The sequence below is a fragment of the Eubalaena glacialis genome, chromosome 10 (genome assembly GCF_028564815.1).
Source record: "Eubalaena glacialis isolate mEubGla1 chromosome 10, mEubGla1.1.hap2.+ XY, whole genome shotgun sequence".
NCBI lineage: Eukaryota > Metazoa > Chordata > Mammalia > Artiodactyla > Balaenidae > Eubalaena > Eubalaena glacialis.
Window position 1 is genome coordinate 72,928,939 of NC_083725.1, and position 24,714 is coordinate 72,953,652.

Consider the following 24,714-nt stretch of genomic DNA (forward strand, 5'->3'; position numbering starts at 1 on the left):
AAAATAATATTGCTAAGACCAGTGTCAAAGAGCATACTGCCTATGTTTTCTTCCAGAAGTTTTATGGTTTTAGGTCTTAACACTTAAGTCTTTTTTAAAAAATTTTTATTGGAGTATAGTTGATTTAAAATGTTGTGTTAGTTTCTACTGTACAGCAAAGTGATTCAGTTATACATATACATATATCCACTCTTTTTTAGATTCTTTTCCCATATAGATTGAGTTCCCTGTGCTCTATAGTAGGTCCTTATTAGTTTTCTATTTTATATACAGTAGTGTGTATATGTCAATCCCAATCTTCCAGTTTATCTCTCCCCCACCCTTTCCCCCCTGGTAAGCATAAGTTTGTTTTCTACATCTGTGACTCTATTTCTGTTTTATAAATAAGTTCATTTTTACCATTTTTTTAGATTCCACATATAAGCGATATCATATAATATTTGTTTTTCTGTGTCTGACTTACTTCACTCAGTCTGGCAATCTCTAGGTCCATCCATGTTGCTGCAAATGACATTGTTTCATTCTTTTTTATGGCTGGGTAATATTCCATTGTATATATGTACCACACCTTCTTTATCCATTCCTTTGTCGATGCACATTTAGGTTGCTTGCATTGCATTTAAGTCTTTAATCCATTTTGAGTTTATTTTTGTATATGGTGTGAGAAAGTAGTCTTTTGCATGTCAGCTGTCTACTTTTCCCAACACCGTTTATTGAATAGACTCTCTTTTCTCAGTTATATATTCATATTTCCTTTGTTGTAGATTAATTGACCATATAAGTATGGGTTCATTTCTGGGCTCTCTTTTCTGTTCCATTGTTCTATGTGTCTGTTTCTGTGTTAGTACTATACTGTTTTGATTACTATAGTATAGTCTGAAGTCAGGGATTGTGATACCTCCAGCTTTGTTGTTCTTTTTCAAGATTGTTTTTGCTATTTGGGGTCTTTTGTGTTTCCATACAAATTTTAGATTGTTCTGGTTCAGTGAAAAATGCCATTGGTATTTTGATTGGGATTGCATTGAATCCGTAGGTTGCCTTGGGTAGTATGGTCATCTCCACTTTCTGGAGAGTTTTTATCCTAAATGGATGTGAATTTTGTCAGAAGCTTTTTTGGCATCTATTGAAGTGATCGTATGATTTGTATTATTTAATTTGTTAATGTGGTGAATCACATTGATTGATTTGCAGATACTGAACTCTCCTTGGGGATAAATCCCACTTGATCATGGTGTATGATCCTTTTAATGTATTGTTGAATTTGGATTGCTAGTGTTTTGTTGAGGATTTTTGCGTCTGTGTTCATCAGTGATATTGGTCTGTAATTCTCTTTTTTCGTGATACCTTTGTCAGGTTTTGGTAAGAGGGTGATTGTGGCCTCATAGAATGAGTTTGGGAGTATTCCTTCCTCTGCAATTTTTTGGAATAGTTTCAGAAGGATAGGTGTTAACTCTTTTCTAAATGTTTGATAGAATTCTCCTATGAAGCTATCTGGTCCTGAACTTCTGTTTGTTTGGAGGTTTTTAATCACAGTTTCAATTTCAGTACTTGTGATTGGTCTGTTCATATTTTCTATTTATTCCTGGTTCAGTCTTGGGAGATTGTACCTTTCTAAGAATTTGTCCATTTCTTCCAGGTTGTGCATTTTATTGGCATATAGTTGCTCGTGGTAGTCTCTTATTCTTTGTATTTCTGTGGAGTCCATTGTTAACTTCTCCTTTTTCATTTCTAATTTTATTGATTTGAACCCTCTCCCTGTTTTTCTTGATGAGTCTGGCTAAAAGTTTATCAGTTTTGTTTATCTTTTCAAAGAACCAGCTTTTAGTTTCATTGATCTTTGCTATTGTTTTCTTCATTTCTATTTCATTTATTTCTGCTCTGATCTTTATGATTTCTTTCCTTCTACTAACTTTGGGTTTTGTTTGTTCTTCTTTCTCTAGTTCCTTTAGGTGTAAGGTTAGGTTGTTTATTTGTGATTTTTCTTATTTCCTGAGTTAAGATTGTATTGCTAGAAACTTCCCTCTTAGAACTGCTTTTGCTGCATCCCATAGGTTTTAGATCATCATGGTTTCATTTTCGTTTGTCTCTAGGTATTTTTTTATTTCCTCTTTGATTTCTTCATTGACCCATTAGTTGTTTAACATATTGTTTAGCCTCCATGTGTTTGTGTTTTTTACAGTTTTTTTCTTGTAGTTGTTTCTGTGTCTATTTCTATGTATTAGGTAGGTCAGTTGTGCTTCCTAATCTTGGAGAAGTGGCCTTATTTAGGAGATGACCTATGAGGTCCAGCAGCACACTTCCCTCTGGTCAACAGAGCTATATGCTCTTGTGGTGACCCCTATGTGGGCTGCTTGGGCCCTTCTGTTGTGGCAGGGCTGCAACAGGCCACATGCCTACTGTGGACACACAGGTAGGCATGGCTGGCCCCTGGCCTGGTTGGTTGCTAGGCCCTGCCTAGTGCAGAGGCTGCTGGCTGCTGGTGGAGCTGGTCCTGGAGCGGCTGGCTGCATGGCCTGGGGAGTCCCTGTCCTGGTGCTGTCCCACTGGTGAGTGGGGCTGGGTCATGGGTGGCAGGCTGCAGGCCCAGGGTTCCCAGAGCTGGTGTTGACCTGCTATTGGGTGGGGTTGGGGCGTGGTGTGACTGGCTGCACAGTCTGGGCTGACCTGTTGGTCGGTGGGGCCAGATTACAAGGTGGCTGGCTTTGGGAGTACAGGGGCGCCAGGACTGGACCAGTCTGTCCTGGCACCCCTGGGTGGAGCCAGGTCCAGAGGTGACTGGTTGTGGAGCTCTAAGGGGTTCCAGGGCTAGTACTGACCCACTAATGGGCAGAGCCAGGTTTGGGGTGGCTGGCTGTGGCCTGGGGGTCCTAGAGCTGGTAGATGAGGGCAGGTTCTGGGGCCAATGCTGGCCCACTGGTGGTTGAGGCTGGATTCCAGGGATGCTGGCTGAGGGGCCTAAGATATCTTGGAGCTGGTGTGTCCACCCGCTGGTAGGCAGGGTCCAGGGACTGGTGTCTGCCCACTGGTGGGGGTCAGGGGGCTGGGTCCTGGGCCAGCTGGGATGCTCAGGGGGGCCTACGGCTTCTATTGGCTTGCTGGGGGGTGAAGCTGTGTCCCTACGTGGTTGCTGCTTGGTCTGGGGTGCCCCAGGACTGGTGCCAACCAGCTGGTGGGCAGGGCTGGGTCCTGGTGCTAATGAGCTAGGGGAAGGACTCCAAAATGGCTCTTGCCAGCACCAGTGTCCTCGTGGTAGAAGGAACTCCCCAAACAGCTGCCATCAGTGTCTGTGTCCCATGGGTGAGTCCCAGTTGCCTCCTGCCTCTCTGGGAGGCTTTCCAAGATCAGATACTAGGTCTTACCCGAGCTCCTTTCAAATTACTGCTTTTACCCTGGGTCTCAACATGTGAGATTTTGTATGTGCCCTTTAAGAGCAGAGTCGTATTTCCCACAGCCCTCTGGCTCTCCTGAAAGTAAGCCTTGCTGCCTTCAAAGCCAAACATTCTGTGGGCTCATCTTCCCAGTGCAGGACCCCAAGGGTGGGAAGCTCGATGTGGGGCTTAGCCGTCTTGCTCCTTGGGGAGAATGTCTGCAACTGTTCATGTCCACTAATGGTTTATCTGTATAAAGTGGATGATTTTGATCTGTAGATTCAGATCTGTCTTCAGGTCCTCTCTGGGTATTATTGTTAATTGCTGCCTGTGTTCTCTTTTTGTCTGGATGATGGCTGTGTTCTCCACATATACCCTCTTTTTTCTCTGTAGAATAAAAGTACAGAGAAGAAAAAAAGTATTTCTAGAACGAATCTAATTTTTATGTTCCATCATTAATTTCTGCATTGTGGGTTCTGGTTTTTCACAGTTTATCATGTGGGTTTTAAACCTACAAGAATATTTTTGTTTTATTTACATTCCTTTCTCATTTAAACCAGCTGTACTTTGATTTCAGCATGTATCACCTCTTGGTCCTACTCTAAGTGCAATATTCTTAAGATTGAAAATCAGAATTAATTCTGATCATGTGTATCTTCTGGTTCCCTTCTAACTGATTTAGGTGATGGAGCAGAATACAGAGTTCAAATAAAGGAAATATTTTGCATCATGTTAGATAAGAACCATTTGCTTGGAGAATCTGAAAACTTCTGTCATGAAATTGCTCAGGAAGGCTGAGAACTGTTGGAATGTTTGTTTGATGAGGATGTCAGAACAGGTTCGCAGCCATAGACCGTGCTCCTTCAGGGGGCTGCTGGAGTTGGGAAGACAACCTTGGTGAGAATGATGATGTTAGACTGGGCACAGGGCAACCCCTACCAGCAGAAATTTACCTATGTTTTTTTATCTCAATGCAAGAGAAATTAACCAGTTGAGAGAGAGAAGCTTTGCTCAAATGATATCAAAGGACTGGCCCAGCACAGAAGGCCCCATTGAAAGGATTCTGTCCCAGCCGAGTAGTCTCCTTTTTATTGTTGATAGTTTTGATGAACTGAACTTTGCCTTTGAGGAACCTGAGTGTGTGCTGTGTGCAGACTGGACCCAGGTACACCCCGTGTCCTTCCTCATGAGTAGTTTGCTGAGAAAAGTGAAGCTCCCTGAGTCGTCCTTATTAAGGTGACGACAAAACTCACAGCTTGTAAGAAACTAAAGCCTTTGTTGAAGAGTCAGCATTCTATACAGCTACTAGGTAGGTCTGAGGATGCGAGAGAGGCATATATTTACCAATTTTTTGAACATGAGAGGTGGGCCTTGCAAGTGTTCAGTTCCCTAAGAAACAATGAGATGCTTTTTAGCATGTGCAAAGCCCCCGTAGTGTGCTGGGTCATTTGTAGTTGTCTGGAGCAGCAAATGGAGAGGGGTGGTGATATCACACTGACCTGCAAGACAACCACATCTCTGTTTACCTGCTGTATCTCTAGCTTGTTGACACGGGTAGAGGGAAGCTTTCCTAGTCTACCCAGCCAAACCCAACTGAGAAGCCTGTGCTGCCTGGCTGCCAAAGGAGCACGGACTATGACATATGCGTTTTACAAGGAAAATCTCAGAAGGCATGGGTTAGCGAAAGCTGATGTCTCAATTTTCCTGGACATGAATATTCTTCAAAAGGACAAAGAGTATGAAAACTGCTATGTGTTCACCCACCTGCACATTCAGGAGTTTTCTGCAGCAATGTTTTATATGTTGCAAGGTAGTTGGGGCACCAGGGACAATTCCTTTCAGTCTTTTGAAGACTTGGAGCTGGTACTTGAAAACAGGAGTTATAAAGACCCCCATTTGCTGCAGATGAAATGCTTTTTGTTTGGCCTTTTGAAGGAAGATCGAGTGAAACAACTGGAGGAAACTTTTAACTGTAAAATGTCACTGGAGATGAAATGGGAGATACTTCAGTGGATGGAAACACTAGGAAACAGTGAACATTTTCCATCACATCTGGTTTTTCTGGAGTTGTTTTTACCACCTGTATGAGACTCAAGATGAAGTATTTATAAGCCAGGCAATGAGATACTTCCAAAAGGTTGTCATTGATATTTGTGAGGAAATCCATTTGCTTGTGTCTTCCTTCTGCCTGAAGCATTGCCAGTGTTTACGGACCATTAAACTGACTGTAATTGTGGTATTTGAGAAGAAGATGTTAAACTCAAGCTTCCCAGCTGAAACTTGGTAAGTGTGCTAGGTCAGTTCCCTGGAAGTGCCCTGTGAGGGAGTGAAGGAAGTAGATGTTGTCAGAGGGAGGGGAGGAGTTGTTTAACTGAGGTCCCAGAGCCAGGATAACCTTTCAGAATTGTCCCACCTTGAGACAAGGAGGCCAGGCACTGAAACCCCCTATTGACCAGTCACAACTACTGGTGAGGAATGGGCAAAAACGTGTCTGATGTGGCTCTCTTGGCCTGAGGGCAGCCCCAAGAGAAGGACTTGGCTGAGAGCTGTCAGCTGTCAACACTCCCAGCACCTGTGGAATGAGTGCTTCCGTCTTCAAGGAGGGAGACAGCATAGGGCTAGCTTCCAGCCACTATAGGATGATATTTAACTTTTTAAAATAATGCCTTCCCGAAGGATAGGGACCAGGAATTTCTTGCTGAACCCAGGTTACATAGGTCATCTATCTGGGCTGTTTCACTATACTCTACTGACGTCACTCACCTTCCCCATTACCTAGACATAGTTTGGCCTTTGTATGGAAGGTCTCAGCCCTTTAACACCTAAATGGAGAGAGTCAGATGTGGGTAAGAAATAGTAGGTGCTGAAGGAATGTTTTGAAAGAATAAATGAACCTTCAGCATTTTATGCATACTATTTTACCCTCTCTCCTTCCTTGAGTTGCCTTTTCTGACTCTACCCATCTAAGTCTGGGGGTAGAATTGAACTATGGTATCAGTTCCAGATTTAATTAATGGAGGGCTTACTATGTGGTATACAGTTATACAGTACACGGGATATTTAACATGTTATCCAGTTTAATGCTGGTCAAAACCATATCTCAGTTTATTTTTACGATTATAAAACTGAGATTCAGAGAAGTTCACCCAGAAAGTAAGTGTACAGTTATTGATTCAAGCACACATCAAATAATAGCTAAATTTGCTTAACACATACCTGACAGCCTTCTAAGTCCTAGCTCATTTAGTCTCCCAACAATCCTACATAGATGCTATTATTTCCATTTTACTTATAAAAAACCAAGGTACCAAGAGTGTACATAACTTGACTGAGGTCACACATCTGATTATAAGTCCTTGGTTTTCGAACTTGACCCAGGTTGTCTCATTGCCATTACATACAGTTGTATTCCTTTTATAAGAACATGCATTTCATTTCTCTCTGAACTGTGGGAGCAGGAATTGTAGGCTGGGATGCTATGACCTTTGCTGTCCTTGGGGAGTTGTGAATAATCACCTGCAGTCAGTTTTCTAATTATGGCCTCATAGTTCTATTTATAGGAGATGTGATTCAACCCAGGGCATTAGAATGTATTTGATGCCTAATAATTATAACGTATTTGATGTTAGGATGGCATTCTGGCCACTATATTGCCAGTCTTTGTGCTACCTTCCCCTCACCTATGTTGTAGTGTTATCTAATCCTAGAGTTGCCATTGTTATGAAAATAAAAGAGACCAAGAACCCAGTGTTTTAAAAGGGACAATATAGGTGACCTCAGTCTTTTCTATGGCATAACTACATTGTAAACTACACGAGCAGGATCTCTGTCTTGTCCACCGTTTTATCCATAGTATTTGTACATAGTAAGCGCTTGAATGTCTGAATGAATGATTTATTGCCTAGTTTTCTCAAATTTAAGACCCTTAGGTGATGTAGAGACCACCCCTCTGCAATGTCATTTATTCCAATTTAAGCAAGGCATGGGGGAACCAATATTTATTGAGTAGTGATGTGGATCAGTATATGCCACTTCAAAATATGCAGCTTTTACATAAGCATTATTTTGAACTGAAGGCATTTGAGTTCCTGAAATCCCTTACTGCCTAAAAGCAGAACTTCTCAAAAGAACTCAGCTTTTAAAATCAGCTGTCATAAATCCCCTCCCCAGAGCAACTCTAATCCTGTCTTCTTGGAGACAGCAGTTGTCCCTACACTCAGATAGACATTATCACCATCATACCTCCCATCTGTTCTCCTAGAGGCCCATTTACCTTTCCAAAAAGTCAATTGTTTTCCTATGAGTGCCCTTTCTCCCCCTGCCTTTCCCCTAGTAATTTAGATATATAGACTCCAAATTCTAACCACTCCTTTGAGTTACTCATAACTGAGTAACTGAGTATCTCCCATGTGTATCTGCAATGCACATGCTAATAAAATTTCCCCACTTTCTTCTGGAATGACTTTTGTCAGTCTGATTTACAGAGCCCCATTCACAGAACCTAGGAGGGCAGAGGGAAAAATGTATTTTTTCCTTCCCTACAGTAGCTATTATATATAAGGCAGCATGGTAGACTTTTATATGTTTTAATAGAAATAATAGCAGCTACCAATTGTTAGGGACATTTATAAAGTAAAACATTTGCTAAGCATTTTCCATAGATTATCTTACTGAATGTTCACAGTAATCCTAAGAAATAGAGACTATTATCTTCATTTTTTTATGATAAAGAAGCCAAAGCTCACATAGGTTAGTAACGTGGCCAGAATCAGCCAGTTTACCCAGTTTAGTGAATGATAGAGTTGGGATTCAGGACAATTACATTCTAGAGCTTATGTTTATAATCACTAGGCTATCCTCTGTTTTATTGCTTATTACCCTTTATTTGTTTAAATGAGTTTATTGATAGTATGCCTGATAACTAAATTATACAGCATTTTAAAATTTACAAAGTGCTTTTGTGTACTCACTGAAATTGACTATTAGATCCTCACAACCCTGTGAAAAGAGATGGCATTTGCATTTTATGGCTGAAGAAAACTTGGAGCTCAGAGACCTGATGGGACTTAAAGTAGTACAGCTAGTAAATGGTAGAACTGGAGCTCAAAGCCTGTGCTTCTTAATCTACACCACAGCCTCCTGATGTCTACACACTATTCCTAATCTTACTCTTTGTGGTCATGTGTTATTTTTCTTCTGGATATTGGCTCTTGAGCTTGTTTTCACTTGCCACTCACTGATAGGGTTTTGATATGAGTCTGCAATCAATTGGTTTATTATGCTCTCTGTGAAGTCAAACCTCTCTGCTAATGATGATCTGTATTTGCAGCCAGTCCCCAGTGCTAGCATCACTGTCTCAGCTCCACCTCGGATCATCAGGCATTAGATTCTCATAGGGAGCTTGCAACCTAGATGCCTCGCATGTGCAGTTCAGAGTAGGGTTCGCGCTCCCATGAGAATCTAATGCTGCCGCTGATCTGACAGGAGGCGGAGCTCAGGCGGTAATGCGAGCGATCGGGAGTGGCTGTAAATACAGATGAAGCTTCGCTCACTTGCCCACCCGCCGCTCACCTCCTGCTCTGCATCCCGGTTCCTAACAGGCCACGAACCAGTACCAGTCCATGGCCCAGGGGTTGGGGACCCCTGGTTTAAATGTTTAAGCCCTAACTTTTTAAACATAAATAATATGGGATATAAGACAATACATTGATTTTGCTATTTTAATTTGAATGGTATGAAGAAGAAATGGTAACAGATTGTTGTAAGAATGTAATTTATTTTCTCTCTTTGAAGTTTAATTTCTTTAGATGTCTTTAGATAAACACAAATTACTAATTTTTAAAATATTACATTACTCCAAGGTTCCAAAATCAATTAGTAAGTTTAGAAAATATATTCAAGTTAACATTAAGGAGAGTATAGCCACTGTTAGTAACTAAGAATTTAGCAAAACAGTATTATATCTCAAGCTTGACCCAGATAGTATAGTGTTTGTAATATTGTCTCATTCCAAGATTTATAAGATCCTAATTTATAAAGATGTTGGTTATTTATTTAACTCATTTAAATTATACACCCAGATTTATATTTATATTCTTTTAAATATTAACATAATTATAAAGCAGAAACTAACACACCATTGTAAAGCAATTATACTCCATTAAAGATGTTTAAAAAAAATAAACAATAAATATTAACATAAGTAATGATTATTTGACCTATAAGGGAACTGTAAGAGATTTAGGAAATTCTTTAGTTTAGACTTATTGTTAAAGAAATGCAAAGCCTTATGTGATCTAAGAAAACATGTGTGCATTTTTATTTCTCACTTTAGTAAAATCAGGGAGAAGTCCCATAGCCATTTTAGGTCTCAAATTTTAGACCACATTAATTTATCTAATGATTTACCTTGCTTTAGAACAGGCCCATGAAACCTGTCTTACTAACGTAAAAGCTCTTTCTCTTGTGAGCACCATTCCTCTGGCACCTGTGGTGCATTCGGCCCATACGTGGGGAACACATAACTTCTGCAACCATACTGCTTTAGCAACAACTCCATTCTGCCATATCTCAATGTCTAGTTCATATCAGAAAAATAATCTCACACTCAACAACAAGAAATTCTTGGACAACCTGAAAATTAAGCAGCAGGCATTTTTAGAAAAGAAAAATATATTCAGACAGCTGTTCTGAATATAGTAAGAACAATAAAATCAATCAATAAGAACACCAAAATATAAAAATTATAATGTGCTTACTTTGAAGGGGCCTTGGAAATTTTCAGCCCAGGGCCTCGTTTTAGTAGCAATATTAAGAGATCATAGGGCTGGTTCTCCAACAGGACCCAAAAGTAAGTTAATGTATCTCCTCCGCTTCGCTGGTTCATATTTAGGGATAAGTATGGAGCCACAAACCTCAGCTCTCAGCTTCCCTTTTGACTGAGTCACTGGTGATTGATGTTACATATTAATATAAACGAGACAGGACCTTCAAACTCTAGAAAAAGAAGAATTATATATATATTTTTTATTACCTTAATGCATGTGAGAGGAGAGTACTGATGATCTTTTTTTCTGCTTTAACAAAATCTTTCAATATTTGTAACATTTAGGAATTCCAAAATATCAATTTGAATATTGCAAGAGGGACACATTTTTATATTCTTTATACACATTTTATTTTTATAAGACTTAAAAGCACTTAAGGGTTGTTTTCACAAGACATAGCAACAATTTCTAAGGTCCAGGTATCTTGTAAGATTCCCTTGTTATGATAAAACAATAAAACACAGCAAAAATGTTCTTACAAAATATTTTCTGACATGTAATACCATCTGCTTTTCTTTGCAGATGCAAGGGAAAGAGGGAACATTTTCTTTTTATGAGGCTGAGATTTCATTCATAAAGCATTAGGAGGTCCATAGCTGAAATTCTATTAATTGGCACGAAGAACAGAAGAGAGTTTGAGAAACTCAAACTTATAATATGGAAAGGATAAGAGCAAAATAGATTATGAACGAAGGGACTCTGCGGCATGTACTGTTTATATCTCCAGTTAGAAGCATTTTTTAATGTTTTCAGTACCACTACTATTTCTTGATTCACAAATGAGCTACATTTTGTTTCATTTTTGTTTTGTGTCCAGGTATGTTGGAACATTTGCAAGTTATAGTGCCTGTTTTTAATTGGTGATTATTAGTTATTACTCTTCAGGGTCCCACCCCCCCCCCAAATATATCTTGATCAAATTCAAAAGTATTACAGCATTTAAAATACCCTTATGTAAGGCAATACATTTAGTATACCTCGATCATACAATTTCCAGTATGTTCATTTAATCTGGGATTACAAGGGCTAAATATTTTACCCTTTGAACTCTTTCAAAACTTTTCTGACTTTTTATCATGGCAACACATGAATACAATTATTTAGACTTAATTCTGTACACTTAATTTTTAATCAATGTATACTGCTAGTTTTTGGTTTTATTTTCTTAAACTCACCTTTCCCACTGTATAAAATCTTAATTTTGATTCATTGCATGATTGGCTGGTACAATTTTAAACTAACGTTTTCATGCAATGTGTGTGAATGATACATTTTATGACTTCCTTTATGTCCTTTGATTGCCTTCACAGATGAATGACGTGTATCTTGGTCTTAGGCCTCCACTCTGTTCTTCACACTTTGACTTTGTTACATTACTTTTTTCTAGTGTTCTAAAGAGAAGTCTAAGGATAACCTGACACTTCAACCCCTTAGCTCCCTCCCACCTTCTCAGACTTTCTCACTAGTGTTCTCAGGATTTTTAAAAATTACTTTTACATTTTATTACTTTTGATCTGCGGGAAGCCTTTCTTTTTTCCCCTCAGAAATGATTTCTTTAAATTGGTTTTTTAAAATGACGTCAGGGCTCACTCTCTTGCACGTGCTGTCTCTGTCTCTCCTTTTTAAGAGCATCTAATAGTCATTGGTTGTAGCTCTGTTCCTATATAACTCTTACTTATTTTTTGTCCTCTGAATCTTTTCCCCCCTTCCTTCTTGGGGAGTTTTGCATATTTATTTATATTGATTTTGCTCTTTATTGCTTCAAATTCAGATTTCAGTTCTCTCTTGGTTTTTTTGTTTTGTTTTGTTTTGACTTTTTTTTTTTGGCTGCTCCATGAGGCATGCGGGATCTTAGTTCCCCAAGCAGGGATCGAACCTGTGCCCCTTGCGGTGGAGGCGTGGAGTCCTAACCAGTTGACCTCTAGGGAATTCCCCTGATCTCCACTTCCTATGTGGTATTCTTGTTTCACAGAGTCTGCATCTTCCTATACATTTAAAATGTAAAGGAAGCCTTTCTGAGCACTTTCTTCTGTTTCCTAGTTTTCTGGTTTTTATACATGTGCTTATTTTCTGTCCCTTAGTGTAATGTTTTCTTTCTGTTAAGCTTTAATATTTTATCCACAGGTCCCATAATATTGGAGTCTCTTTTCTGTCTAGAAGAGCTCTATCCAAACATAGTTTATAAGATTTCCCTTGTTTCCCTACTTGCCTGCCTGGCTGCTGATATAATACCCTTTTGTATTAATCTGCTCAGGCTCCCATAACAGAATACCCAAAATAGCACAGACTTAAACAACATAAATTTATTTCTCACAGTTCTGGAAGCTGGAAGGTCAAGATCAGGGTGTTGGCAGGGTTGGTTTCTGGTGAGGCCTCTCTCCCTGGCTTGTAGATGACTGCCTTCTCATTGTGTCCTCACATGGCTTTTTTGTGTGTGTGCTCACTCCTGGTGTCTCTTCCTCCCCTTATGAGGACATCAGTCCTATTGGATTAGGGGTCCACTCTCACAACCTCATTAACCTTAATTACCTCCTTAGAGGCCCTGTCTCTAAATACTGTCACATTGGGCTGGGGGTAGGGCTTCAACATACAAATTTGGGGAACAATTCAGCCCATAACAACTTTTCAAAGCAAGGTGAGGTTTTCAGCCTTGAGCCATGTTCTAGGTCATCCACTGAGGTCTAATTCTGGACTGAGGAGGGAGTTTCTCCTGTTCCTACCTCTGTATACCCTGATTTTGATGTAGAGAACCAATTCTCAAGGGACTCAAGTTGATAAGGCCTTGATTAATGGGAGTAAGTGGAACAATTCCAAGTTCCAGGAATGCTGCTGCCTGACTCTTCTTACAAATAGCTGATATTAGTTCCAGCCACGGTCAAAGCCCAAGTCGTCTCTAAATATGAGTCTCTAAAAATAGGGGCTCTACATGCACTTCTTATTTTCTTCTTCTGTTTCCCTTCCTCTTTTACTTTATTTTTAGAAGCCATTTTATTTTATTTCTGATTTACTTCTTGTTTTCCCTGTTAAGGACAGGGTTCCTCAGAAAACATAGGGTGGCTCCCATGAAGAAATGAGCTCTTGGCAGACAGTTTTGTGGTTGTCACAGCCTTTGCCTCTAATTTCCTGCCCGTCTCTGTTCTGTTTCAGAAGTCAAAGAATACACGGATATAGCCATCCTCCAGTACACCTTCTTCCAAGTTGTAGTTAAAGGAAATTTATCCCAGATTAAAAAAAGATTATAATTTAAAGGTATTTTTAAATGCTTTCATACATATTTCGTGGGGGAACTGGGGAGGTGGGGATGGAAGAGACAAGCTTCCTACCCTCCCCTCCCTAACTCTCTATCAGAGCCCTGTGCTTTAGTTAAATCATTCTCATTCTATGTAGGAAAGCTGGATTTTCAGAACAAATCCCAAAGACTGGGAAACCACACCCTCTGGCTGGGTGAGTGGGGGTTATAATTATTCTCTGAGGAGTGGTCGTTTCTATTTTTCTGTATTGTTTTCCAGCTTGGAATCAGTCCTGCGACCTAACTACGGTTTGTTGCCTAAATATCTCTAAGGCTCTCGTCAGAAGCCAAAGCCTGTTATCTCTGAATCTATCAACTAATAATCTCTTGGATGATGGAGTGAAGCTGTTGTGTGAGGCCTTAGTGCATCCAAAGTGTAACCTAGAGAGATTATCGTGAGTCTTTCTGTACTATTTTCTATAGATTCATTTTGTTCAATCTTGTGTAGCTTAATTATGACCTGAATGGGGAAACTGCTTGGGTCCTGACATTAATTGGCTAATTCGTCAATCCTGCAAGACCTCCTTCTTTTCTTCTACCTCCCTTCCTCTTTCACTTGACTTGTAGACATTTCTTTATGATTGACATCTTATTTTCATTCTTTTCTAGGCTTATCCTCTCTCCTCCTATGTTTTGTTTCATTATACCCTGTCCATAGCTGCAATGGAATTCATGATTTAAGTAGGTTTGATGAGGTTGCTTCTATAGTAGAGATGAAGGGGTTGTGAGTACCAGCTAACTTCCCTGTGAAGGAGAAGAGAAGGATGCACTTTGGGAATTGACTGATCCCTCCCCATCTGTCTTTCTCCTTCGGCTTAGAAAGCTGTGGGCTCTCAGTAGCTGGTTGTGAGGATCTCTCTTTGGCTCTCATCAGCAATAAAAGGCTGACACATTTATGCTTGGCGGACAATGTCTTGGGAGATAGTGGAGTAAAGCTTATGAGTGATGCCTTGAAACATCCACAGTGCACTCTACAGAGCCTTGTGTGAGTGTTTGCTAGTTTTCATCCTTCCAATATAATACATATTTTGAAATATATTGAAACTGGGAAAATATTATGGACATATTATGTCCCTTGCTTTTTCCCTAGAATCTTTAACGATAATGAAGATGATGAGGATGATGATATTAATAATTGCCATTTATTTTGTCCTTACTTTGTGCTGGGCCCTGCGCAAAATTTGTTTAACCTGAACAGAAGTACCTATTGGTGTCAGATTGGCCACCTGAGTTCTAAGTGCCTCACTGAACAGGTGAGGAATGTGAGGCTTAGAAAGATTATGCAGCTTTCATAATGCTTACAAGAAAATGATGGATTTAGGACCAAAGTCCACCCATCCAACTCTATATTCTGGGCTCTGAACAGGTAAATATATATCTATACCATTAAACAAAAACCATTAAATGCATTATGTGGTATGGCTGGATCATGGTGTGATTATACTGTTCGTCGCTGTTAGGTTAACTTCCTAGACATGGAATTGATGAGTCAGAATTTTTTATTTTGTCAGATATGGTTAAACTGCCTCCAGATAGATTGTGTACATTCCCTCAGCAGTTTAGGGGCCTACATTTTTAATATCTTCACTTTGTATCTACAAGCTTCTTTATCAATATTAATTAGATAGTTGAAAATAACTTTTAAAATGATTTGATGTTGAACATCTTTTAGAATGTTTTTGGCCTCTAGTATTCAAGGAATTGCCTCTTCATAAGGCTCAGTTTTCTCCTGGATGTTTTCTGTTATATATGTTATGGTATTAATATCACATACACATTGTTACTATTATTTTTTATATATTGTAAATAACTTACCTAGCATGTTGCTGTATTTCTAACTTTCTTTATGGTCATTTTTAGGATATAGATGTTTACAACTTTTGTGTAGTCAAATTATGACTCCTCATGACTTCTAGGAGTTTTTTCATAATTGGAAATACCTTTTTTAAAAAAAAAACCCACTTATGTCATCTTTTGCATATCTTTATGACTTAATTTTTAACATTTAAATTTTAAATTATTCCAAATTTATTTTGTTATAAGGCTTAAACTTACTTTCCCCTGTATATTAGATCTGTTGTCCCCAAATCATTTATGGCATAATGTATCTTTTCCCTTCTGATTGGAAATGCCACTTTTATTATGTACGAAAAGTCCTTAGTTAATTATGATTACTCTCATTCTACTCCATTTGCCTGCTCCTGTGCTCCATAGAGCTACTTCTGCAGTAGGATACTATATTTACGTACAGTGTAAGGAAGTTAACATATTATTTATAGTAAGAAAAATTCTGAAGAACAAGAATCCAGTTTGTAGCCCAATTTGACGCAAACCTAAGGATCCCAAGTGAGACAGCCAAAGAGGCAACGGGGGAAGAGGGCATTTCATCTGACATGGAGTGCTGTCAAGTAAATATGGGATTGTAACATGAAATCTCTTCAAAGATATACATCTCTAGGCAGTAGAGCAGTGATTCCATCTTTCCTTACATTGTCCTTCCCACAGGCTGAGGCGTTGCCATTTCACTTCACTCAGCAGTGAATCTCTCTCAACCTCCCTCCTATGCAACAAGAGCCTGACGCATCTGGATCTGGGGTCAAACTGGCCTACAAGATGATGGAGTAAAGCTTCTGTGTGATGTCTTTCGGCATCCAAGCTGCGATCTCCAAGACCTGGAGTAGGTGTTCTGTGACCTTACTTTTGTGTAGCTTTATGTACTGTGAGGGCAGGGGAGATGCGGAAAGAAAGGCTGGGAGCAAAGTATTTGTCAGAGAAAAGAATACACAGCTGATTCCCTCTCTCTCATTCTGACTGAGACAAGCTGGGGAAGTCTATTCGTCAGATTTTTCTAAAACAATTACTACAGTAATTACAGTCAATTTCCCTCATTCCCTCGGGTAAGGAGGACCAGAGACGACAGGCGGAACAGTAGCCATTGCATTTTTCCCTTGGTTGTGCTCCAGGGAGTCTACTGTGTGTCTTCTACCTTACATCCATGAGGCTGAAATTGTGCTCTACTAGTTTTTCTTTCTTAAACTCAGGTTTATAGTTAGGTCAACTTTGAAAGAAACTGGGAATGAAATTTTTAAAAATATCCAACAATCCAGTCATTCTTAAACAGCAACCATTTTTATTCCTATTATGTTCTCCCTTGCTCTGGGAGTGGGTAGACATACATGTGCATGATATGTGTATATGTAATTGTGATTACTGTGTAGACATGACTTTGAGGTTTCCTTTTCACATGATAGTATTTCAGAAACACATTTAAATACTTACATACAGTTATCTTATTATTTTAATGGCTACATGATGTTTAATATTTCATTAGATAAATATTGTGGCTCGAGTGAAGCAAGATAGAAGTGTCACTTAGAAATCTCACTTTCCCACTAGGGCCTCCCATGGGACTAGTAGCCTGGGTGAGTCATTAAGGGTCTAAGCCCAACATTGTTTTTCTAGAACAATAAACTGATGATCAGTGGTATACCCAGAAGTGTTTGGCCTGACTGGACTGACTCATGGTAACCAAATTTCCGAATGAGTTTAATAGTTGATTGTCACATCTGTAAACACTAAGGTGATTGAACTCTTGGATCCAATAAGCACCTGTACTTCCTCTGGGAAAATGTTTATGATATGGGGTACAATGTGATTCTCTGGTTTCCTTGATTATTATTCAACTAGAAGACATTTTACTTAATGGAGTTTATCATTAAATCCAGTGTCTTGGGACTTCCCTGGTAGTCCAGTGGCTAGGGCTCCAAGCTCCCAGTGCAGGGGGCCCGGGTTCAATCCCTGATCAGGGAACTAGATCCCACATGCATGCTGCAACTAAGAGTTTGCATGCCGCCGCTAAAGATCCCACATGCTGCAACTAAAGATCCTGCGTGCTGCAATAAAGATGGACGATTCCGCATGCCGCAGCTGAGACCCGGAGCAGCCAAATAAATAAATAAATAAATAAATAAAAGATCATGCTGTGTATTTTAAAAAATAGATTAAAAAAATAAATCCAGTGCCTTCATTTCAGCTACAGAGATAAAATTTCTAAGTGACCTATGCACACAAGATGTTTGCTTAGCCTGCTTTTTCTCCTTAGCATTGCTGTAAACACATAGACAAATTTGTGCTTCCTTAGCTACTTTCATAGCCTCTGCAGGATGCCAATTCTCTCAACCAATATTTACAACAGATATGAGCTAGATGCTGAGGGGGCTAAAGGTTATCTCTGAGATTATGCTCTTGTCCTAAGGTAACTCACAAAGTGCAGATGGCAGGGAAATAAATATAAAGCCAACTATATATAGATTCCATATGTTGTTAAAAGGATATGGCAGAAGTCCCAAGGAGCAAGGAATAGGACAGAAGAAACTGAGTTACTTTAGTCTTGAAAGATAAAGAAGATTTTGTTATGTGCAGATATTCTAAGCAGAAGGAAAGAAGAGAGAAGAAAGGGGGAATGCAGATAGATGTGATATATTTGGGGGAAAAATGGATGTGTATGGTTGGAAAATAGGGTGGGAACAAAGTATGGAAAGAGAACACAAGGCCAGATTGTGAATGGTCTTGAATGCCCTACAAAGGACTTGAAGGAAATACCTTTTTGTATGTAGCTTCTTTCTTCTTCAGAAATATGACTTTTAGATTCCTGGACAGCATTTTTATTTCAAAAATATATTAGCAACTGAAGGCAAAGAGATCTGTGAGTTCCTTGGGAAAGTTATATCCATTTTTTTTTTTGGTATTGGTAGAAATAAGTGTTTATACCCTTGATTTGGGAAGCTTACTAGAAAACAACCTATTTGTGAGAGAAGGCAGTTTTACCTGCTGGCTTTTTTCCTGCTCATTAAGAAATCTCATCTGTTTTTACTAGTAATGTTAGACCTTCCTATGTGCACCCTAGGTTATAGATAGAAAAGGCTCAGAAAAAAGGCTCAAATACCTGGGCATCTCTTCTAGGAATAAACTAATAAAGCCTCACAACTGAAGATCTCACTTCTCTTTTTTATTTCTCACAGATTGATGGGCTGTATTCTCATTAGTGCATGTTGTCTGGATCTGGCTTCTGCTATTTTGAACAACCCAAACCTGCAGAGCCTGGACCGTGGGAACAATGACTTGCAGGATGATGGAGTAAGAATTCTGTTTGAGGCTTTGAGACATCCAAACTGCAATATTCAGAGGCTTGGGTGAGTTCAGTTTTCCATTAGGAAAATGATACCTATTTGGTGGCTTATACAGCTAGAAGAAATTTAGTATATGGAGAGATGATGAAAAATAAATGGGGCTAGAAGGTAAGTTATTCTCAGAAATGAGAATCTGAATTTCATATATACGGATCAGTATATTACATGTTATTAGTACAGAAGCCATATTTCACATTTCTTTGTGTCCCCCTTAGTACTTTGGACAGGGTATGTATTAAGTAAATAGCACTTAATTAAGGTCTTCTGTGTTCTGTCATCCTTAGATATTCCATCTGTCCCTGAATTAATTTTTCTTATTAAATCAAAGGTTTTACTAATCATTTTCTATCTGGAAAAATGCTGTCTATGGTCTCAAGGAGCTTGCAATCTAATAAAATCTCGTCCTATGTTCTGAGTACTTTTTATGTTCAATAATGTATTGTTTAGATTTTTATTTTCTTTTTAAATCTTGAACTGATTGATATTGGCTAGTACATTTTTACTTATACAGCATGAATTATTGACCTCTGGGTCAAGAATTTTGCTCTACATGTGGGAAGCCTAGACACTGTGATACGTCTTCCTGGCTCTTCCAAGAAAGTGCTGCTTTTCTATGTTTCCATTGTCAATTTATATATGTATTTTTCACAATTATGATGTAACTTTGGGGTCTGAATTTTAATTTTATTCTGCTTGTAACCTAATAAGTTAGCCTATTACTGTTTAATGGATGCTGGCAGGAGATGTAGAATCCTATCAGAGACAGAGGACTTCATTACTCAGAGTATAGCCCCGTAAGCATTGGGCATGTTTGTGTCAGTTTCCTGAGTGCCCCAGGTCCCACAGGGTCGATGTGGAAGACTTGGATGGATGCCTCCACATGCAGTGGGTTGCATTCCAGGAGAGGAACGTGGAGTTTGGGGAACTCACCATTTTATAGCAAGCAGTGAGCAAGCCTGCCCTTTGTCCTGGAGGAAGACATTTCTTCATCCCTCAAGGTTGCTCACTGCACACACATCCTAGGAAACAGCCAGGTAAAGTATTGTCAGGGCCTTGCATTTTTGTCAGTACAACATGTGGGAGAGTGAAATACCTGTGGAAGAATGTCTCCCCAAAATATCCAACACTTTTCCTACACAATACAGTCTTCGCTTCTGGTGAATTTTCACGTGGATAAGCTACTCCACTGGCCACTCTGATTAGTCTGACCAACAGAAGCTGGGACTAAATTTGTTCAGTTTGTCTCATGTGCCATTTAATTAAGGCCACTATCAACAGGACTCCAAGCACAGGATGAGGCCAAACTGCAGTATTGATTTAAACCATGCCCCAGGGTCCTGGGCTCAGCAGCTGAATAACAACAGGAGGAACAATGGGTCTGGTTTTCCATTACAACTCATGAAAGGGAATTTAGAATGACCTGCTGCTCTTGGTGTCATTGGCAATAAATAAAGGAGGCAAAAGATGGGCCAAAAGCAACCCCTTCCCCGTTAGTTAAAGAGCCATTCAGTGGTCTACACTTCCCCACCTGCAAACACATAACCTGAAGGTGCACAGGTCGCTCCAGTGTGGGGTTTGTTGTTATATTTGATTTGGGTCACCGTTACCTTGATTTGGTTATATCAGGTGGGCAGTGCCACTGAGTAGTTACAACTGCTTTGTTTGCCATATGTGACACAACCCACAGCTGTTCCCAGCATCAAGAGAATTTTATGAATTTGTATCAGTCAGACTGAAACAAAGTCATACTGTGTCTATACACATGAAAGGGGTCCACATTTGGGGTCTGCCATTGATGGCCTCAAGCACAACAGAATAGCTCAGGGCCTGCCATGTCTATGTGAGATTTTCCATTCTCATAGCATGTGGACAGCATGACAACTGGGTAGTGGGTCAGGTTGCCAGCCGCAGCTGCTGCTTGACTCAAGCAGACCACATAATTATTTTGCCAGGCAGTAGTGTTGGATCTAGGGTGAGAAAGAGAGCCTTCGTTGTTCTCCCCACTCCCTGAACCTCCCAGGTTCTAAGGTGTTCCTTCCCCACGTATTAGTGTTGCTAGTCTTCCCCCCAGCCATGAAGTCAGTGTGTCCCATCCCAGTGTCTATAACTTCACTTTTTCTCTAATCATCTGCCACTGGCCCCCAGGCCTTCAGTCCAGAGGAATCAGGTGGGAAAGGGACAAAAGCAATTTTACAACATTTATAGAAACCCATTACATCCCACATCTTGGCTTGTAGGGGGAGTTGTCCAGCATTGTACTCAACCAAATGCTCATTATCCTCATGACCTAGGGCCTTGTCAATCCAAAAGAGAATCCAGGTATCTGATCTGAATGAAGTTTGGATCCCAAAGGCCCTTTTTGGCTGGCCTGCCACCTGGAGGGTGTACCAATCAGGGTGGCCTGGAGTTGCTGTGAGGGAAAGAAAAGCATCATGCTGAGGAATGGTCAGGATACAATCCTGAAACTTCAAAATAGTTTTTTATAGAACCTTCTCTCCCTTTCATCCTAATCATTACCCAGGAGGTGGCCAAAAAGAGATGAGCCATTTCAGGGGATAGCCACATTTCGTGACCAAACTGCCCCACTGAGGAATGTAGACCAGGAGTTGGTGAGGGAGGTACAGTCAGTAATCTTTTTGATTTAATTTTGAGGGGCCGGTCCAGAGATTTTTTGCATATCTGAAACTGTCTTAGTTTTCTGTGAACTTGAGTCGCAGCTTGGTTGTGTTCATCATATTTTGGTTATCCTCTCAGAGTTCTGCAGAGTCCATTCCCTGCTAGCATTGACTCTAGTTGTAGAAAAGTCTGAAACCAGCTGATTCTTCCCCTTCAATATCCTTACTGGTTAAAAAGAAATTTTTTTTTTTTTTGGCCTCTATGTCCTTAGAATTTCTTCTTTGGCCCAATAATTTGTCTTGTGTTGAATTTTCTTTATCAATATTTTTTCTCATATGCCATTTAAATCTGAAGATTGTGCTCTTTTTTTTGTAGGGTTTCCTATCTTTAGATTCTGCTTATCTATTTGTCTAATTTTTTTTCAACATGCTTATGTTGGATCTCTTTTGTCTGTATTCCTTATCCATAATTTTCTTTAATCTTTTAAAACTCATTCTTCTTTTGCTGGATTTTTCTAACTCATCCTTACATATTCCTAAGTGTATTTTTAGCAGTTGTGACTTCTTTTTGCTTCTTTTTTTTTTTTTTTTTAAACATCTTTATTGAAGTATAATTGCTTTACAATGGTGTGTTAGCTTCTGCTTTATAACAAAGTGAATCAGTTATACATATACATATGTTCCCATATCTCTTCCCTCTTGCATCTCCCTCCCTCCCACCCTCCCTATCCCACCCCTCTAGGTGGTCACAAAGCACCGAGCTGATCTCCCTGTGCTATGCGGCTGCTTCCCACTAGCTATCTATTTTACATTTGGTAGTGTATATATGTCCATGACACTCTCTCACCCTGTCACATCTCACCCCTCCCCCTCCCCATATCCTCAAGTCCATTCTCTAGTAGGTCTGTGTCTTTATTCCCGTCTTGCCACTAGGTTCTTCATGACCTTTTTTTTTTTTCCCTTAGATTCCATATATATGTGTTAGCATACTGTATTTGTTTTTCTCTTTCTGACTTACTTCACTCTGTATGACAGACTCTAACTCCATCCACCTCATTACAAACACCTCCATTTCATTTCTTTTTATGGCTGAGTAATATTCCATTGTATATATGTGCCACATCTTCTTTATCCATTCATCCGATGATGGACACCTAGGTTGCTTCCATGTCCTGGCTATTGTAAACAGAGCTGCAATGAATATTTTGGTACATGACTCTTTCTGAATTATGGTTTTCTCAGGGTATATGCCCAGTAGTGGGATTGCTGGGTCGTATGGTAGTTCTATTTTTAGTTTTTTAAGGAACCTCCATACTGTTCTCCATAGTGGCTGTATCAATTTACATTCCCACCAACAGTGCAAGAGTGTTCCCTTTTCTCCACACCCTCTCCAGCATTTATTGTTTCTAGATTTTTTGATGATGGCCATTCTGACCAGTGTGAGATGATACCTCATTGTAGTTTTGATTTGCATTTCTCTAATGATTAATGATGTTGAGCATTCTTTCATGTGTCTGTTGGCAATCTGTATCTCTTCTTTGGAGAAATGTCTATTTAGGTCTTCTGCCCATTTTTGGATTGGGTTGTTTGTTTTTTTGTTATTGAGCTGCATGAGCTGCTTGTAAATCTTGGAGATTAATCCTTTGTCCGTTGCTTCATTTGCAAATATTTTCTCCCATTCTGAGGGTTGTCTTTTGGTCTTGTTTATGGTTTCCTTTGCTGTGCAAAAGCTTTTAAGTTTCATTAGGTCCCATTTGTTTATTTGTGTTTTTATTTCCATTTCTGTAGGAGCTGGGTCAAAAAGGATCTTGCTGTGATTTATGTCATAGAGTGTTCTGCCTATGTTTTCCTCTAAGAGTTTGATAGTGTCTGGCCTTACACTTAGGTCTTTAATCCATTTTGAGTTTATTTTTGTGTATGGTGTCAGGGAGTGTTCTAATTTCATACTTTTACATGTACCTGTCCAATTTTCCCATCACCACTTATTGAAGAGGCTGTCTTTTCTCCACTGTATATGCTTGCCTCCTTTATCAAAGATAAGGTGACCATATGTGCGTGGGCTTATCTCTGGGCTTTCTATCCTGTTCCATTGATCTATATTTCTGTTTTTGTGCCAGTACCAAACTGTCTTGATTACTGTAGCTTTGTAATATAGTCTGAAGTCAGGGAGCCTGATTCCTCCAGCTCTATTTTTCGTTCTCAAGATTGCTTTGGCTATTCGGGGTCTTTTGTGTTTCCATACAAATTGTGAAATTTTTTGTTCTAGTTCTGTGAAAAATGCCAGTGGTAGTTTGATAGGGATTGCATTGAATCTGTAGATTGCTTTGGGTAGCAGAGTCATTTTCACAATGTTGATTCTTCCAATCCAAGAACATGGTAGATCTCTCCATCTATTTGTATCATCTTTAATTTCTTTCATCAGTGTCCTATAATTTTCTGCATACAGGTCTTTTGTCTCCCTAGGTAGGTTTATTCCTAGATATTTTATTCTTTTTGTTGCAATGGTAAACGGGAGTGTTTTCTTAATTTCACTTTCAGATTTTTCATCATTAGTATACAGGAATGCAAGAGATTTCTGTGCATTAATTTTGTATCCTGCTACTTTACCAAATTCATTGATTAGCTCTAGTAGTTTTCTGGTAGCATCTTTTGGATTCTCTATGTATAGTATCATGTCATCTGCAAACAGTGACAGCTTTACTTCTTCTTTTCCAATTTGGATTCCTTTTATTTCTTTTTCTTCTCTGATTGCTGTGGCTAACACTTCCAAAACTATGTTGAATAATAGTGGTGAGAGTGGGCAACCTTGTCTTGTTCCTGATCTTAGTGGAAATGGTTTCAGTTTTTCACCATTGAGGACAATGTTGGCTGTGGGTTTGTCATATATGGCCTTTATTATGTTGAGGAAAGTTCCCTCTATGCCTACTTTCTGCAGGACTTTTATCATAAATGGGTGTTGAATTTTGTCGAAAGCTTTCTCTGCATCTATTGAGATGATCATATGGTTTTTCTCCTTCAATTTGTTAATATGATGTATCACGTTGATTGATTTGCGTATATTGAAGAATCCTTGCATTCCTGGAATAAACCCCACTTGATCATGGTGTATAATCCTTTTAATGTGCTGTTGGATTCTGTTTGCTAGTATTTTGTTGAGGATTTTTGCATCTATGTTCATCAGTGATATTGGCCTGTAGTTTTCTTTCTTTGTGACATCTTTGTCTGGTTTTGGTATCAGGGTGATGGTGGCCTCGTAGAATGAGTTGGGGAGTGTTCCTCCCTCTGCAATATTTTGGAAGAGTTTGAGAAGGATAGGTGTTAGCTCTTCTCTAAATGTTTGATAGAATTCGCCTGTGAAGCCATCTGGTCCTGGGCTTTTGTGTGTTGGAAGATTTTTAATCACAGTTTCAATTTCAGTGCTTGTGA

General features: G+C 39.4%; 1 protein-coding gene across 1 annotated transcript in view; it reads left to right on the forward strand.

The window, feature by feature from the left end:
• Window positions 1-24,714, forward strand: part of NLRP14 (NLR family pyrin domain containing 14) — a 40,952-nt gene that overhangs the window by 5,269 nt on the left and 10,969 nt on the right. Inside the window, 10 exon segments of the mRNA XM_061203727.1 lie at window positions 4,051-4,328; window positions 4,330-4,602; window positions 4,605-5,438; window positions 5,440-5,651; window positions 6,445-6,521; window positions 13,705-13,879; window positions 14,299-14,469; window positions 15,990-16,089; window positions 16,091-16,161; window positions 18,506-18,676. Of these exon segments, the coding sequence (XP_061059710.1) occupies window positions 4,051-4,328; window positions 4,330-4,602; window positions 4,605-5,438; window positions 5,440-5,651; window positions 6,445-6,521; window positions 13,705-13,879; window positions 14,299-14,469; window positions 15,990-16,089; window positions 16,091-16,161; window positions 18,506-18,676 (2,362 nt within the window).